Genomic DNA, 17,734 nt, shown 5'->3' on the forward strand with positions numbered 1-17,734 from the left:
GGCTTTGACAATGACTGGCTTATAAGACTTTCTGCATGTCGATGCAATCCAGAGGATTGGTGTTTTGCAGCCTTTTCACATAGTTTGTCAGCATTGGCTTTGCTGATTGGTCTGGCAAACCAAGCTCCTCCACTTTTATTATATGAATCCATGCTATACTCACATCTTGAATAGTGCATGCAGTTCTGATTGCCCCATCTCAAAAAAGATATATTGGTGTTGGAAAAGGTACAGAGAAGGGTAACTAAAATGATTGGGGTATGGAACAGCTTCCATATGAAGAGAGATTAAAAAGACTGGGACTTTTCAGCTTGGAAAAGAGAGGACTAAGAGGGGATATGATACAGGTCTATAAAATCTTGATTGGTATGGAGAAACACCATGCTCTGAGAGCCTCTGCTTGCCAGAAGCTGGGAGTTGACGACAGATGATGGATCACTCGATAATTGCCCTGTTCTGTTAATTCCCTTTGAAGTACCTGGCACTGGCCACTGTTGGAAGACAGAGTACTGGGCTAGATGGACCATTGGTCTGACCCAATATGGCCATTCTTATGTTCTTATGTAAAAGTTTATTATAATATAATAAAAATGTTTAGTACAGAAACTCCCCAAGATAACAACTTCTCGAGATAGCAACAATGTGAGATAATGACCTTGGCAAATAATGCATTTTTAAAAAAAATCTTGGCCTACTAGGAAATGTATATTTATATAAGTTTCTTAGTCACAAATCTAGCATTCTGGAGCAAAGTCACTAAAACACAGCCCAACAAACAAATGTTCCTTTAACGTGTCCCTCCCTTCTCCCGCCACCACACCCCACTTGTAGTTGTTGTCCTTGGTTAGTGAAGACCCAGAGTTCAGAGGTGCTTTCGCATGAGTTCACCTCCCACCCTGGGGGGTGGGCGGGGTGAGGGCACCTTGCTTATTCCTCCAGCTGCTCGCCACTCGCTCCGGCTGCTTACTTTGGCTGCAATTGTTTGTCATGCCACCATTCACTCCACCACTCCATTGCTGATGGCCCTGCGCCATCTCCTTCTGCTGCCACCTGCCACTGTGACCTCTGCGAGTTGGTCTCTTGAGGTTCCACCCAGCTCTCAGTGACAGGACAGGATATTACAGTTCTGCTGCCCTTTACTCATACAATAAGGATAACAACATTTCATGACCCCCCACATTCAATACTAAAATTTGTATCCCAACACCAGCCAAAATTGATCACTTGGGCAGCACAGTTCTGTCTGCTAGATACCTAGGACGTGTAGGTGAGCTCATATAAATACAGTCTGGTCCTGAAGCCTCCCCTCCCTCCCCTGACTCATTACTAGCTGTCAGGGAGAGATCATTCAGAACTTGCTTACAAATCATAATTTGAAATTATAAGGTTGGCCAACATTGCTGAAATGAATGTGCCAACATTGTCAGAAAAAACAAGAGCTGTGTGAAGAAGCCAGTCTTTGTTCATACTTTTCAAACATATTATACTTTTTTAGGTACAAGTATTTTATCATACATTGTATATGCTTTTAAAGCATGTTTTAATGTTTCAATTTAAATTAAAATTTCCAACCAATGACTAAATTGGCAACACTGCATAACTACTAGTTGACCACTGGGGGAGGGGCTGTTGGGGAAATTCATGGGGGGTTTACACCCCCACTGGGGGGGGGTGTAGGGAAATCCCTGCAAACCGCTGCAGAAGGCACTGTTTTGAGAAGTGGCCTGGAGGTCAGAAAGCCAGGGAGGCTCACAGAGAGTAGTCATTGGCCGGCTAGCTGGGGCTGGGTTAGTTGGCATTATGCTTTAGCCTCATTTGATAGATGTAACAGTAACCCCTGGGGACAATGGACACTCACCCTGCCATGTGATGGAGTAATAACCTTGTCACTCCAACCAGGTCATGTGACTGGCACCAGCCAATACAATTCAGCCTTAGACCCTTATTATACGGGGAGGGTCATGGGAGATCCCCAGTGCTGGAGAGCAGAGATGGGGAGTAGGGTGATCCTGTGGCCCAGGTGGAGGGAGGAATGGGTGAGGAGGGGGAGGAATCCTGGGGCGCAGACAGGGAGAGAGGCAGGAGATGGTGGAAAGCAGTGTCTGGGTGGGGAGAGGTCCCAGTTCCCAGGGCTGGGATGTGAGGAGGATATTAGTGTCCTTGCAGTTAGAGGAGTGTGAGTGGAGCCTGGCACGCAGGCAGAGCTGGGAGTATGTGTTTGGGGGGATCCCAGTGCTGTGGCGAAGGAGGGGAGTCATGGTGCTTTGGGGGAATGGGGCTGGGGAGAGGAGGTTGTGATGAAGTGGCTGGGGGGTCCCAGTTGCTTGCTGAGGTTTGAGATAGTCTTGGTTCTGGATGTGAAGGGATCATGGTAAGGTGGCTCCCGATGGCCTGTCTGAGGAGGGTCCTAGTCTGGGAGAGGAGGAGGTTCTGGAGCTGGGGTCCCGGGCGGTCCTTGTGCCCAGTGTCCAATATGGGGATCCCGGTGCCCAGTGCGGGGGGTCACAGTGCAGGGGTCTTTGTGCCCCGTGCCAGGTTCGGGGGTCCTGGTGCACGGTATCCTTGTGCCCAGTGCGGGTGTCCAGGTGCTCGGTTTCGGGGTCCCAGGCGGGGGGTCCTGGTGCCCAATGTCCCAGTGCCCGGTGCGGGGCTGCAGGTGCCCGGTTTGGGGGGGTCCCGGTGCCGGAACCCGGCGGCGGGGTGCCCCTGGCTGTCCGGCTCCGAGTGAGTGACAGCCCCATGTGCGGCGGGGCGCGGCGCCCGGGGGCTGGAAATGCTGACAGAAGCGCTGGTGCTATAAATAGCCGCTGATGGAGCGGGGCGGGCGCTGAGCTGGGGGCGCAGGACAGGCCGGGGACCGCCCCGCGGGCAGCCCGCTCCCCCAGTGCGCCCCGGCCCCGGGACGCGCAGTCCCCCTGTCGTCGGGGCTCCGGGCGGGCAGGCGCCGCCGGGTGGAGATGGGCTCCCGCCGGAGACCCCTGAGCCGCTCCTACTCGGGCAACGGGCGCTACTCGCTCTACAGCCCCAGCAGCGCCCCCGGCCCCGGGGACGAGAGCGAGGAGGGCGAGGGGCCCGGCTGGAGCACCCGGCCCGACAGCCGCAGTTACCTGCTCAGCATCCGGCCCGAGAACAGGTGGGGGCCGGCCGGGGTCTGGGCGCTAGGCTCGGCCGGAGTCACGGGCCCGACGCGGAGCTGGGTCCGAGCAGTGCTGGGCGAGTGACTGGGCTGCGGAGCGGGGCTAGGGGCCGGGCCGCGGGTGTCTGCGGGGCCGAGGAAGGGGTTGGGGGCCGGGCTGGGAGTGCCTAAGAGCGGGGCTGGAGACCAGGCCGGTGGGGGCAGCGGGGGCCCTGCAGGCGGGCGCTGTGGCTGCGGGGGAGACCTCGGCATTGACCCTGAAGCTCCTTGCACCCCGCAGCTGCAGCTTGGCGCAGCTCGGGCCTGAAGGACGCTGGGTGGAGGCACTGCCGGTCCGGTCCCTGGCCCGTGGGGCAGCAGCCAAGGGTCCCGCGGTGGAGAGGGCCGCCCTTAGAGGAGACCCACGTGTCAGATCCAGGGTCAGTGCTGGCCAAACCCCAGCGCTTTGTTTCTTCCAGGGCACCTGTGGCCTCCCAGCCCAGCCCAGACTAGCCAGGGTACGGTTGGAGCCTGCCCCCTTGGGAAGTTCTATTGGTAACTGTCCCAGGTGCAGGATTAGGGCTAAAGCCGGCTGAAGAGTGCTGGGCCTATGTGTAGGAATGGGTAATCCAGACAGTCTGATGCATGTGTGCCCTATGTACGGTGTTGGGTGATTTCACCTCTCCCCTTGTGAGTTTATTTCCCTGGGTGTGTTTCTGTAACTGCCAGCCATTCTGGCAGCCAGTTTAGGTACTATCCCTAGGGAATGCTATTATCAAGGCGTGCACTGAAGTGCGGGTGAGCTCTGTGTATTACACCCAGGTAACTAACACAGAAACACAAATGGCATCAGTGGGCAATAACAATGAATATTGTAGGAAGCAGAAGAACAGTAGCATGCTTCTTCTATCTGTAATGGGAAATGTAATGGCAGAAAGGCCAAAAAGCCCAGTGCTTCACTTCTACCTACAGTGGGTCCCTTTCCCCACTCCTCTGACCTCCAAACAGTTGCTGGGTTTGTGTGGAACTTGGGAAGCTTTGTTGTAACTCTTGTATAAGCACCTAGTAATATACTTTGATGGATGACTTATACATAGATAAAAAGAATGACACTTTAGGGCTTACAGTGGAGAGGCATTGTCCCAATGAGGCACTTGTTTCTGAATGGTAGAACAGTCCTTTGGAACGAAACATAGCTTTGTACTTCGGAGCCGTGAGGGCACTGGCTGGCAGTAATCCTCAAGAGAGGAAGAATGAGCTTGTATTTGGTGTGACAATCCTAGCTCTGTCACAGATTTCCTGGGTGACTGGGGAAGCCGCTTACACAAACTGAGGGCTGACTTTGCAAACTCAGGTACCCAATCTGCCTCATATACATAACCCTGGAATCTGTGCTCCTTATGAGAAGAGAAACAAGTGCATTGTTGCGCCTTCTGCTTCAGACTCAGGTTGGGAGGGGTAACTCCTGTGAGTGGTGTTCTGGTTCTATTGTTAGTGGAAAGCTAAGGAGCAGGAGGCTTGCATTTGTATCTGGATCAAAGCTCTCCCTCCAGCTTTCTGGAATCTCATTCTTGTTTATGGTGACCAGCTGTCCTGATTTTATAGGGACAGTCTCGCTATTTGGGGCTTTGTCTTATATAGGCACCAATTATCCACCACCCTCTGTCCTGATTTTTCACACTTGCTATCTGGTCACCCTAGTCTTGTTATGACAGCTCCATTGTACCTGAGGGGTGCAGTTTTCTTGCAAGGCTTCTGTGGAGAGGAGGCGATTCCTTGGGTAGCTTGGGCCCAGGGCCGGCTCTGGCTTTTTTGCCGCCCCAGGCAAAAAAGCCTTCGGCCGCCGCCCCCCCACCCGCGGGGGGAGGGGGGGAGGGCGGCCGGAGCCCCGGGGGGAGGGCAGCGAGCCCCAGCGGGGGCTCCCCTCTCCCCCCCCTCCCCCCCCTCCGGCGCCGGGGGGGAGGGCGGCCGGAGCCCTGGGAGGAGGGCTCTCAATGACCGTCAAAATTGCCCTGCTTACAGGTAAAAACATCTGCTATCCTTACAAACTCAGCCTGTGCTCTGAGACGGACACTGGGTTCTCTGCTTCTCATGTGTCCAGACTGTAATAAATATCCTGCAGGCCAAATTATGCATTAAATCTCATTTTTGCAACCTATGAATGCTATGAAGCAGCCAATAGAATTTGGCAAACAATTGTCTTAATTCACTAGAAAGAAAATAATTGTTCGCTACATTTTACAGGAGTAAAAATAAAAGTTGAAGTTAGGTGACTAGGGAATTTGAAGAGCAATTGTTTATACATAAAACAAACTCATGCATTCGAAGCAGGGAGCTTGTGAGAATTTGAAGATACTTCACAGGGAGTGAAGAAGTCTTCTCTGCACTGTTCTTATCCCACCTAAATGCAAGTTGCATCAGTCTTTGCCACACAGGATGCTAGAGGTACCTACCTCAAACCTATACTTTTTGGGTAATAGAGGTACTAAGAGAATGAAGTGTCAAAAGGAGGTGCTGGAACAAAGTCATAAATAGAAGAATAACAGGTCATCAAAACCAGATAATACATGCCAGAGTTCTGAATGAATTTAAGAATGAAGCGGCTGAGCTGCTCCCAAATATTTGCGGTCTCATTTAAAACAGTTGCTATACCAGAGAAATAGGTATAATATTTTCATTCTATAATGTGGGAAGAAAATGCATTAGGGGAGATCTGAGAATTACAGATCTGAGAGTTGGTGTGATAACTAAAATAAAGGAAAGTCATGCCTTTGCAGTCTACTAGAATTCTTTCAACTTTATCTTTACTGGATAAAGGAGAGCTGATTGCTCTAATGTATTTGGACTGTGAAAAAAGTCTTTGACAGCTCTTCACAATCCCTAGTAAGAAGACTAGGGATAGGTCTTCATTGTCAAAGGTGTGGTTTTACAGGTTAAGCTGATTTAAGATAGTTATCTTGCTGTAAAATCCCTCATGGAGATAAGGTCCTCTATTTGGGCTTGTCTACACCGGCACTTTACAGTGCCGGAAGTTTCTTGCTCAGGGGTGTGAAAAAACACCCCTCTGAGTGCTGCAAATTTCAGTGCTGTAAAGTGCCAGTGTAGACAGTGTACCAGGGCTGGGAGCTGCACCCTTTGTGGAGGTGGGTTTTTTTTTTAATAGCATTGGGAGAGCTCTCTCCCAGCACTATGCCGCGACTTCACAAGCCACATTAAAGCGCTGCTGCGGCAGCGCTTTAACGTTGCTAGTGAAGACATGCCCTCAGTTTACTGCAGTATAGGTAGGTAAGGTCCCCTGTGGGTGGAGGGGGAGACAGTATTGACTTCAGTTAACTACCTGTGCCTTGTCTCCACTAAGATTTCACAGGGAGTGTGTGTATGATCATCTCACTGTAATTTTACTGCTAAAAGGGGTATGTTGACATAGGACTAAAGCCTTTTCTTCACTAGGAAAAAAGGTGTGTAACCTGTGCTAGCTAACTCAAGATGGCTAACTTGAGGTAATTCTTAGTGAAGACAAGACTATTGGTAGTTTTCACACAGTAGCACGTCAAGGTAAACTTGAATTCATGTGAAGACTACAGACTTGCTTGCGTTCACTGGGATTTTAATGTGAGTTAAGAACACGCCTATTCTAGTGAAGAGACATGGTCAACGGCCAGTTTTCAGCATGGCAAAAGGCTAATGGTGCCCCAAGGATTCTGGGGTTGGCGGCAGTAAATATCTACCAATTACCATACAGAAAAGTCAAAAGAACATGAAGGTTGGACAGTCAGGAGCTCAAAAGTTGGGAAGTGTCAGAATTAGGGTTGCCTGGGCCCCCTACTCTGCACAGTTTGTGTTATGATGCAGTCTCTAATTACATGATCACATGCTGTTATTTCCACAAGACTGCTGCCTCACCCAGTGCACAGGACAGATGGTGCTCAGAGTCGCTAGCTGTTCAGTATTTATTGTTCTCATCATACAGTGTGACCTCAGGCCAGAAATATTGCACACCCTCCAAAACCAGACCTGAATACAGAATTCTTAATTTCTTCATTTTTATGGTGGCTGTCCAATCTAGATAAGACTAAGGAACTTCAGAAGGACCTAAAAAGTTAGGTGAGTGAACAGCAAAATAGCAGATGGAATGCAATATTGACACATGTTAGGTAATGCATATTTGAATTCCTGATCTACGCTTCTGGGTTCTAAATTAACCGTAGGCACTCGGGCAAACTCCCTGGGCATCACTGTGGCAATGTTAAGGAAAATTTCTGGTAACTGCATGGTGGTACACCTCTACCCTGATATAACACGACCCGATAGAACAAGAATTTGGATATAACGCGGTAAAGCAGTGCTCTGGGGGGGCGGGGCTGCGCACTCCGGCGGTTCAAAGCAAGTTCGATAACGCGGTTTCACCTATATCGTGGTAAGATTTTTTTGGCTCCCGAGGACAGCGTTATATCGGGGTGGAGGTGTAGTTAAAAAAGCAAACTAGATGTTATGCTTTAAAGAAAGGGATAGATAACACTGACAATACAATACCATTGTATATAAATCAGTGGTGTCCTTACACCTGGAACACTGCTTGCAGTTCTCCTCACCCTCGCTCAAGAGAATTAGAAGGGGCGTAAGGTGGTGAAAATGATTAGATGCATACAGGGCCGGCTCTGGCTTTTTTGCCGCCCCAAGAGCAAGAAAAAACCCCCACAAACTGCGGGGCGGCCAGAGCGGCAAAGCGCGCACACACACACACACGAAACACCTGCGGGGCGGCAAAGCAGGAAAAAAAAAAACCCCGGGGGGGGGGGAGCGGCGAGGGGGGGGGGGGGGGGAACCTGCAGGGCGGCAGGTGCCAGGGTGCAGGGGGACTCCCTGTGCTGCAGATGTGCAGCAGAGTGCATGCCTGGTCTAGCGGGAAGGAAGAGAGAAGGGGGGGCGGCCAGGGCTTCAGCGGGGCGTTCGCCACGTGGCCCCTCTCGCCGCGCTGCCTTCTGGGAGGGCTCTGCGCCACTCCTGTCAGCTGGGAGGGAAGGACGCGGGCTGCCCTGCCGAGTTTGCTGCAGGGCGTTCCCCTCCTCCGCGCCGCCGCCCTCTACAGGGCGGCCGGAGCAGCAAAGCAAAAAGAAAAAGGAAAAAAAGGGCGTCTGGAATGCTTCCCCTTGGAATCTGCCGCCCCAAGCACGAGCTTGCTCAGCTGGTGCCTGGAGCCGGCCCTGGATGCATACAGACTTCTACATGAGTAAAGACTGAAGGACTGCTTACTTTAGAGGAGATGAATAAGTGAAGACATAACCTGTGTATTCTCTGACCTTTCTTACAATACAAGAACAAGGGAGTGTCACAGGAAACTTAAAGGGAGCACATTTAAAACTGGTAAAATGCATTTATTTGGGAGTTAACTTGCTCATTGCCAAAGCCAAGTGATTTGCAATATTAAGAAGGGCTACACCCGGACCAGGCCTCAGAGGTTGGGAATATTTGGGTGGGTGGGTGTCCCCAGTATATCCAGTAGCTCAATGGTTAGAGCACTCACCTGGGCAGTGGGACCCAGATTCAAATCCCTGCCCTGGCTGATTTGGACCCAGGTCTCCTATCTCCCAGGTGAGCACCCTGACTACCAGGCTATTGGATATTTTGGGGTGGTGCTCTGTTTCTCTGGTTGAAGCTGTTTGACTCTGTATAAATATTCATTGTGTGAGAGCAAGACAGTTTGAATCTGTAGCCTACTGGTCAGGGCACTCACCTGGGAGGTGGGACAGTCAAGTTCCAGTCACTGCTCCAAATAGGGTGACCAGATGTCCTGATTTTATAGGGACAGTCCCAATTTTGGGGTCTTTTTCTTATACAGGATCCTATTACCCCCCACCCCCTGTCCCGATTTTTCACACTTGCTGTCTGGTCACCCTAGCTCCAAATCAGCCAGAGCAGGGATTTGAATATGGGTTTCCCACATGCCAGCTGAGTGCCCTAGCACTGGGCTATTGGTTGTAACGGGGTGAGGTGTCCCTTTCTGGTTTGTGAGAAAGGGCTGACCTGGCTGAGATTTCTTACTGCAGGAGAGGGTTCATGGCTAAGAATCCTGGACAGAGATAGGGGTCTCCCTCCAGCCTATCAGGCAGGCACTTAAGCACCTTTGTGCATCTGGGACTGAAGCCCCAACCCTTTTCTCTGCAGGTCACTCCTGGCTGGCTTAGACAGATGCCCACTCAATGTGCTGGCTCCAGGGGTGAAAGTAACTTAAAGGACTTACCAGTACTCCGGAGTCCTCAGGAGGGGGCGGGGCCTCAACCGGAAGAGGTGTGCTCTCTACTGGAAGAGGCAGGGCCTTTAAATCCCCAGGCACTTTAAATCAGGATTTAAAGGGCCCAGGGCTGGGGCTGTGGTAGCAGCAGCTGGGAGCCCTAGGCCCTTTAAATCACCCCTGGAGCTCCCAGCTGCAGAGGCGGAGCAGAGCCCTGGGCACTTAAATCACCATCAGAGGGGCCCCCGGCCCATGGCGGAGCTTTAAAGGGCCTGGGGCTCCGCTGCAGTAGTGGCAGCCGGGAGCCCCTGGCCCTTTAAATCACAGCCAGAGCCCCGCTGCCGCTACCCCAGGGCTCCAGCAGCATGGCTCGGGTGGCAATTTAAAGGGCCCCGGAGGGTAGCGGCAGTGGGAGCCCCGAGCTCTTTAAATTGCCACCCGAGCCCCGCTGCCAGAGCCCCGGGGTAGCAGTGGCAGCCGGGGGCTCCGGCAGAGATTTAAAGGGCCCGGGGCTCCAGCTGCTGCTACCACCCCAGGCCCTTTAAATCATCCCCAGAGCCCTGCTGCTGGAGCCCTGGGGTAGCGGCGGCGGCGATCCAGCGGCAAGTTAAAGGGCCCAGGGCGGTAGCTGCGGCAGGCACCCTGGGCCCTTTAAATCACTGCCCGAGCCCCGCCGCTGCTACCCCAGGGCTCCGGCAGCAGGGCTCTGGCTGAAATTTAAAGGGCCCAGAGTACATAGACAGCACACCATCTACCATGGGTATAAATTGCAATGTAGATGGTGAGGCACTGCTTAGTTCGAAGAGATTAAAGAGACGTCTGAACCCTTAGGGTACGTACCCTACACTGCTCTGCATGTGCCCAAGCAGTGCTTCCCCCACCTACACTGCTATTTTTATAAGTATAGTGTCCCAATGCCAGAGCCTTTCCCCACCACAGGGAAAGGCTCCGGCAGCTCCCCGTTACTTCCCTCCTGCAAGAGCCTTTCACTGCAGTGTGGAGCTAGCTCCACACTGCAGTGTGGATGCAGCCTGCTTTTCACTGCAGCAGGTAGCTGTGCATGCTCTACATGCTGCCACCAGTGGTGTGCAGTGTAAAAATAAACAAACTCTCTGTGCATTGTGTGAGGAATCTGGGCACCTAACTCAGGGCTGACAATACCAGTAGGTGGCAGAGTGCATAGGAGTTGGCACTTGGCATTGTCCCTTTATGGATCTAGCCCCTCTTAACCTTGTCTTGGATAGCTTTCTTTTCCATTGTAGACCAGCTCAGAGAGATGCTACTATCACCCAGCATGTGCAATGAATTTTTAAGGCCTGGTCTACACTGGGGGTGGGGGGTGTCGATGTAAGATACGCAACTTCAGGTACGGGAGTACCGTAGCTGAAGTCGACATATCTTATTCCGACTTACCTCTCGACCTCACGGCGCGGGATCGACGGCCGCGGCTCTCCCGTCGACTCCGCTACCGCCGGCTGCTCCGGTGGAGTTCCGGAGTCGACGAGGAGCGCGTTCGGGGATCGATATATCGCGTCCGCCACATATCGATCCCCGATAAATCGATTGCTACCCGCCGATATGGCGGGTAGTTTGGACGTACCCTACATTCTCTGCTTTTCTGACCAGGAATTGCTCCCAGACCTACATGTCTTGCATCAGTATATACTATAAAGTGAAGGTGAAAGATCTGGCTGTAATACAACAGGCTGAGAACACAGGCATCCAATTAGTTCCTGAAAAGCATGCTCCGCTTCCTTATTTTATAGAAGTTCCTTCTCGGATGGTTTGGCTTTTGTAAGCTCCTACAGGAGTTTGCTTTGTCAATAAATATTTGCTAAGAAACCAACTCAAGGAAGGACTTAACATCCTTGTTATTATGGGATGTGGGGATTTCGGTGTGCTGACGTTGTCTGGACAGCGTCCCAATCTCGGAAAGGTAGCGGGACCATTAGTCACTCCAAATGCATAAATAACTCTTCATGAGACGGTCTCTAGATTGTAGCTTTTTGGGGCAAAGACCTCTTTTTGTGTAGCACCCAGCACAAGGGGGCCCTGGTCCATGACTGGGCTGCATTTTCAGGCCTCTTCCGAAGAGACCTGCCAATATCCACTAGCTACATCCTGAGTGGTCAAGTGCTGTGCACCTGTGAGCTGGTCCAGAATCAGTTTGTGGGAAGAGACTGAAATTGACCTCCTTTATAAAGCTCTTTCAGATCTAGTGATGAAAAGCTTTATATAAGAACTAGGTATTATTAATTGGTTGTGCATCTCTCTTCTAGCATTTGTGACAAAGTTCCTCCTCTATCTTGGTGGGTCCTGCGCTTATTGGCGGATTTTCTTGCCTCAGAGATTCACCATGTGGGTTGGGGAACAGTCCAGAGACCTTCCCCTCTGGGAGAACCCACAGTCCAGGTCAATTGGGAGGTTTGGGGGGAACCCAGGCCCACCCTCTACTCCAGGTTCCAGCCCAGGGCCCTGTGGACTGCAGCTGTCTATAGTGCCTCCTGTAACAGCTGCATGACAGCTACAACTCCCTGGGCTACTTCCCCATGGTCTCCTCCAAACACCTTCCTTATTCTCACCACAGGACCTTCCTCCTGGTGTCTGATAACGCTTGTGCTCCTCAGTCCTCCAGCAGCACACCCTCTCACTCTCAACTCCTTGCACCTCTTGCTCCCAGCTCCTCACACTCACGCCACAAACTGACGTGAGCTCCTTTTTAAAACCCAGGTGCCCTGATTAGCCTGTCTTAATTGATTCTAGCAGCTTCTTAATTGGCTCCAGGTGTCCTAATTAGCCTGCCTGCCTTAACTGGTTCTAGCAGGTTCCTGATTACTCTAGTGCAGCCCCTGCTCTGGTCACTCAGGGAACAGAAAACTACTCATCCAGTGACCAGTATATTTGCCCTCTACCAGACTCCTGTACCCCACTGGTCTGGGTCTGTCACACATTGTTCAACCTGTGTGTGTGAATTTTAGTCTTCCTTTGGGACGATAATAAAGTGGTGGCCACAGACTCTGAATGATCCCTCTAACATGTCCTGCACTTGGGCTTCTCCCATCTGATGGAGGGGTGCAGGATGGTCTCTGAAATGTGCAGTTCCTGTAGCAGTGCAGTGTTCTGTCAAGAGTCTGTTCCAGCCTTTGCAGTAAACTTAACTTTGAATTGTCAGATGCAAACCAAACACTATGCACTCTTTGAATTGAAAATAATTTCTGCAGAAAATGTCTCCTACTACTCATTGAGCCCTAATTCTGACACTCCCTTTGTGACCTTGGCCAAGTCACTTAACCCATATGTGCATCCATTTTCCAGTCCATAAAATGGTGAGTGATACTACTAAAAAAGATATTGTAAAGCTCTCAGTATTCTACTGATCAAGTAGTGCCCCATACTAATTATTACCACTATGCATGAAGCATTAAGCACACTTGTGACATAAATGCTGATGCATGATATTTGGTAGGGAATGGGATACTTTATTACAGGAAATACTTGAAAGCAGACTAAGATCACAACATGTATGTGATAGCTTCATTGTTTTTTGGTCTTAAACTCAAAATGCAAACAAAATCAACTCAAAATCAAACTCCCTCAGAGTTCCACCACAACTTCAACAACCACCTGTCCATTAAACTCTCTGGAATGCTCCCACACTAACATCAACTTCCTGGACACCATGATCAGCTTCAACAATGGAATCCTACCGCCAACCATATACAAGGAAACGCCTGGATCACCACAGCTACCTTCATAGATCCAGGTTTCAGAGTAGCAGCCGTGTTAGTCTGTATCCGCAAAAAGAACAGGAGTACTTGTGGCACCTTAGAGACTAACAAATTTATTAGAGCATAAGCTTTCGAAGTGGGTTGTAGCCCACGAAAGCTTATGCTCTAATAAATTTGTTAGTCTCTAAGGTGCCATAAGTACTCCTGTTCTTTTTTCATAGATCCAGTAACTACTGCAAACCACCCAAGGAAATTGATTATCTACAGCCAGGTACTCAGATACTACAGAAAGTGCTCTGAGGAGAAAGTCTGGGATATATACCTTAGCACACTTAAAACCACCTTCACCAAACAAGGACACTCCACCGGAGAAGTAGATTGCATCATGGAATGGGCCACCTAAATATAGGGTAACCAGATACCAACTGTGAAAAATGGGACAGGGGGTGGTGGATAATAGGTGCCTATATAAGAAAAAGTCCCCAAAAATGGGACATCTGGTCAGCCTACCTAAATAGCCTGAGAGAACCTGCTTCAATACAGAAATAAAACCCCTCTGACCACACACCCCTACCACTCCACACTGGAACCCCTGTGGGGTATCGTCAAACAGCTACAACCCATACTCAAGGGGGGGACCCCATCCTGAAAGAAATCTTTCTTGAGCCCCCACTTCTGGCCTTCAAACTCCCCCGCAGCCTCTCCAAGTGGCAAGTTCATCATCAGAAACAAGCTCCCCACAGACCAGGACACACCCACTCAAAGCGGCACTAGAACAACAGATGCAAAACCTTCAGACAGCTCTCCACTGCTACAATGATCAACACCCACCACAATGCACCTTTCCAGAGTCTCATGGATCCTACACATGTATATCAAAACATGTAGTGTAACTCATCCAGTGCACTAAATGCTCCAATAACCACTGTGTGAGTGAAACCAGACAATCATTACACTCTCAAATGAACTCACACAGGAAAATAAGAAACAAATACCCTATTGCTAGTGGATGAACACTTTTCACAAAGCAATCACTCTATCTCTGACCTATCAGTCCTCATCCTCAAAGGACACCCCTGCAACACTTCAAAAGATGAGCCTGGGAACTTAAATTCATAACTCTGCTGGACACTAAAAATCTTGGACTTAACAGAGACACTAGATTTATGGCTTATTACAACAATCTGTAACCCACTAACCCCCTCCTCTTGTGCTATGACTGCAGAGGTGTTAATGGGCAACTCTACCTTGAATGATCCCTTAGAACAGTGGTTTTAAAACTTTTTCTGGTGACCCAGTTGAAGAAAATTATTGATGCCTGTGACCCCACGGAGCTGGGGATGAGGGGTTTGGGATGTGGGAGGGGCTCAGGGCTGGGGCAGAGGGTTGGGTGCAGGGGTGAGGGCTGTGGGTTGGGGCCAGGAATGAGAGTTCAGGGTGTGGGAGGGGGCTCTGGGCTGGGATGCAGGAAGGGGCTCTGGTTTTGGGGGGGACTATGGGCTGGGGCAGGGGATTGGGGCATGGGCTTTCCTCTGGCGGCTTCTGGTCAGCGGTGCAGCAGGGGTGCTAAGGCAGGCTTCCTGCCTGTCCTGGGACCATGTTGCACCCCGGAAGCAGCCAGCAGCAGGTCCAGCTCCTAGGTGGAGGCGTGCAGGCACCGCCCCCCCCCAGCTCCCATTGGCCGGGAATTGGCCAATGGGAGTGCAGAGCTGGTGCTCGGGGCAGGGGCAGTGCACAGAGCCCCGTGGCCCCCCTGCCTATGAGCTGGACCTGCTGCAGGCTGCTTCTGGGGTGCAGTGCGGTGTCAGAATGGGTAGGGACTAGCCTGCCTTAGCCGGGCAGCACCGCTGACAGGACTTTTAACGGCTAGGTAGGCGGTGCTGACTAGAGCCACTGCAACCCAGTGAGTTACAGTCCGCAACTCGGTACTGTGATGCGACCTGCAGTTTGCAAACCACTGCCTTAGAATATGTGGTAACTACTTATGCTAAACAATCTGTTCCACCTTGTATTTAGCTGTGACCTGTGGGGTCCCTTTCCAAGAGCTGAAGAAGAGCTCTGTGTGGCTTGAAAGCTTGTCTCTCTCATCAACAGAAGTTGCTCCAGCAAAAGATATTACCTCACCCATCTTGTGTCTCTAAAAAAAAATCCAGGGTAGTTACTGGACAGTAGAGAGATTAGAAAATGTTCAATCTGGCTCATGGCTCTAGAGGTCCCTTCCACCTCTACATTTCTTTGATCCTATGTTTCTGTTTCCAGTAGAGTTAACCTTGCCGGCAGAAAAGTTCAAATGAAATCTTAAACCAAACCGTTTGCATGTGCCAAGCAGTATCCTATGTCAGAGGGCAGTAAAACAGATCCGACAATGTCTAGCACTAAAGTAATCATCCAGGAGATCCCACCTTCTGCCACCAGAGAGAATGAAATCCTAGCAAAATTTTGTGTGGGCCTGACTCCAATCTTCTGACCTGTGGGCCAATCTCTCACACACACACACACACACACACACACACACACACACACACACACCCCCCTTTCTCAGAGGCGGCTTACATGAGCTACTGTGCAGGAACTGAGGATTGAAATTTGTTAGTGATTTGCTGTGTCCGCTGCAGCACATGCAGCTCGCTAACCAGCTATAGTGTGTATCTGCATATGTATGTGTGGAGCCAAGCTATCCAGGTATCCCCTCACCAACTTCTGTCCATTCCAGTACGTAGGCTTGACCAGGAAGGAGAACACTGACATTTAACTAAATAATTAAATGGCAGGGACTAGGTGAAGGCAGATATTTTTGGGAGGGAGGGGGAAATTCTTTTTGATCAGAGGACTTAGAAATACCCGGTGCAATTAATTGCATCTTAAAAACAAAAATCTTATGCAAAAAATGTGACTGGGGAGTGGCGCGCGCACGCACACACACACACACACGTTGTCCAGTGTCGTCTTTTATAAAAATTGAGTGCTGTCAATTGCTCAGCCTCCTTGGCTTGCAGGAGAACTGAAATTTGGGAGGTGTTACAGTTGCACATAACAGAAGGCTTCCCCTCCCCCCCCTTATAGGCAAGAAATCCTTGCATTATATAGGGCGGATGATACTTAGGGGATGAATCCGGTTTATTTAGTGAAGGAGGTTGTTGGCTGTTATCTGTAGGACCCTTTCTTGATTTGTTGCAGAAGTTGGAAGGTGTGTAGTTCACAAGACAGATTGCAGGAAGAGAATGGATAGTCTTGTAGCTACGACAGGTGAATGCCACAGAGAAAAACTGAATTCCATCTCTTCCTCTGCTACAGAATTTGAATGTGATGCTGGTTAAGCCACTTAGTGACCAACTCTGAAAATATTGGTATAACTGTGGTTGCCTCACTACTTGGGTGCCCAACTCAATAAACCTGGGGCCTGATTTTCAGAAGTTGAACACTCCACTGCAACTGAAATCTGTGGGAACTGTAGATGCTCTTACCCTGGGCAGTCAGGCAGCAGGGTCCGCAGGAGTAAGCAGGAGCTGGTATAAATTGTCACACCCTCATGTAAATCAGTGGATCTGTGACAACTTGGATCAGCTGAGGATCTGCCCCAGGGAACTCAGGAGACCCTGAGTTTGAATCTTTCCTCTGTCAATGGCCTGTTCTGTGGCCTTGAGCAAGTGACTTGGAGATCGTCCTTACCCACCTCCTGCCAGAGTGTTGTGGATTAATTAATGTCAGTAGAGGGCTTTGTAAAGTCCTACAGTACTCTGAAAAATAGGGCCCTAGGTGTCTCAGCTTAAGTGCTCAGTCACCGAGGCACCCAATTTAGGCCTTGTCTAAACGTAAGCTGTACCAATTGAACTAAATCTGTTTAGAAACTGATGTTCCCCTTGTGTGGAAATGCTTAAATTGGTTTAACTTAGTTAAATTGGTGCATCTGTGTGGAGAAAAGGCCTTAGTGGAGTTTTTCAAATTTTGGCCTGAATCTGCCTGTGCCAGTGTCCTGTCTGTAGGACCCCGACCCCCACTCCTCACATGGGTATCGAGAAGTTACATCCGTTATTTGAGTATCAGAGGGGTAGCCGTGTTAGTCTGAATCTGTAAAAAGCAACAGAGGGTCCTGTGGCACCTTTGAGACTAACAGAAGTATTGGGAGCATAAGCTTTCGTGGGTAAGAACCTCACTTCTTCAGATGCAAGTAATGGAAATCTCCAGAGGCAGGTATAAATCAGTATGGAGATAACGAGGTTAGTTCAATCAGGGAGGGTGAGGTGCTCTGCTAGCAGTTGAGGTGTGAACACCAAGGGAGGAGAAACTGCTTCTGTAGTTGGATAGCCATTCACAGTCTTTGTTTAATCCTGATCTGATGGTGTCAAATTTGCAAATGAACTGGAGCTCAGCAGTTTCTCTTTGGAGTCTGGTCCTGAAGTTTTTTTGCTGTAAGATGGCTACCTTTACATCTGCTATTGTGTGGCCAGGGAGGTTGAAGTGTTCTCCTACAGGTTTTTGTATATTGCCATTCCTGATATCTGACTTGTGTCCATTTATCCTCTTGCGTAGTGACTGTCCAGTTTGGCCAATGTACATAGCAGAGGGGCATTGCTGGCACATGATGGCATATATAACATTGGTGGACGTGCAGGTGAATGAGCCGGTGATGTTGTAGCTGATCTGGTTAGGTCCTGTGAT

At 50.2% G+C, this 17,734-nt stretch overlaps 1 protein-coding gene across 2 annotated transcripts in view; it reads left to right on the plus strand.

Moving 5' to 3' along the window:
* The first annotated feature begins 2,903 nt into the window (after positions 1–2,903).
* Positions 2,904–17,734, plus strand: part of ALPK3 (alpha kinase 3) — a 90,054-nt gene continuing 75,223 nt past the window's right edge. For both annotated transcript variants that reach the window (XM_026648216.2, XM_026648217.2), the window contains exon 1: positions 2,904–3,133. In XM_026648216.2, coding sequence (XP_026504001.1) covers positions 2,958–3,133 — 176 coding nt within the window. In that variant the 5' untranslated portion in view covers positions 2,904–2,957. The remainder of the gene's footprint in view (positions 3,134–17,734) is intronic.

The sequence above is a fragment of the Terrapene carolina genome, unplaced genomic scaffold (assembly GCF_002925995.2).
Source record: "Terrapene carolina triunguis isolate 2854851 unplaced genomic scaffold, T_m_triunguis-2.0 Scaffold67, whole genome shotgun sequence".
Lineage (NCBI taxonomy): Eukaryota > Metazoa > Chordata > Testudines > Emydidae > Terrapene > Terrapene triunguis.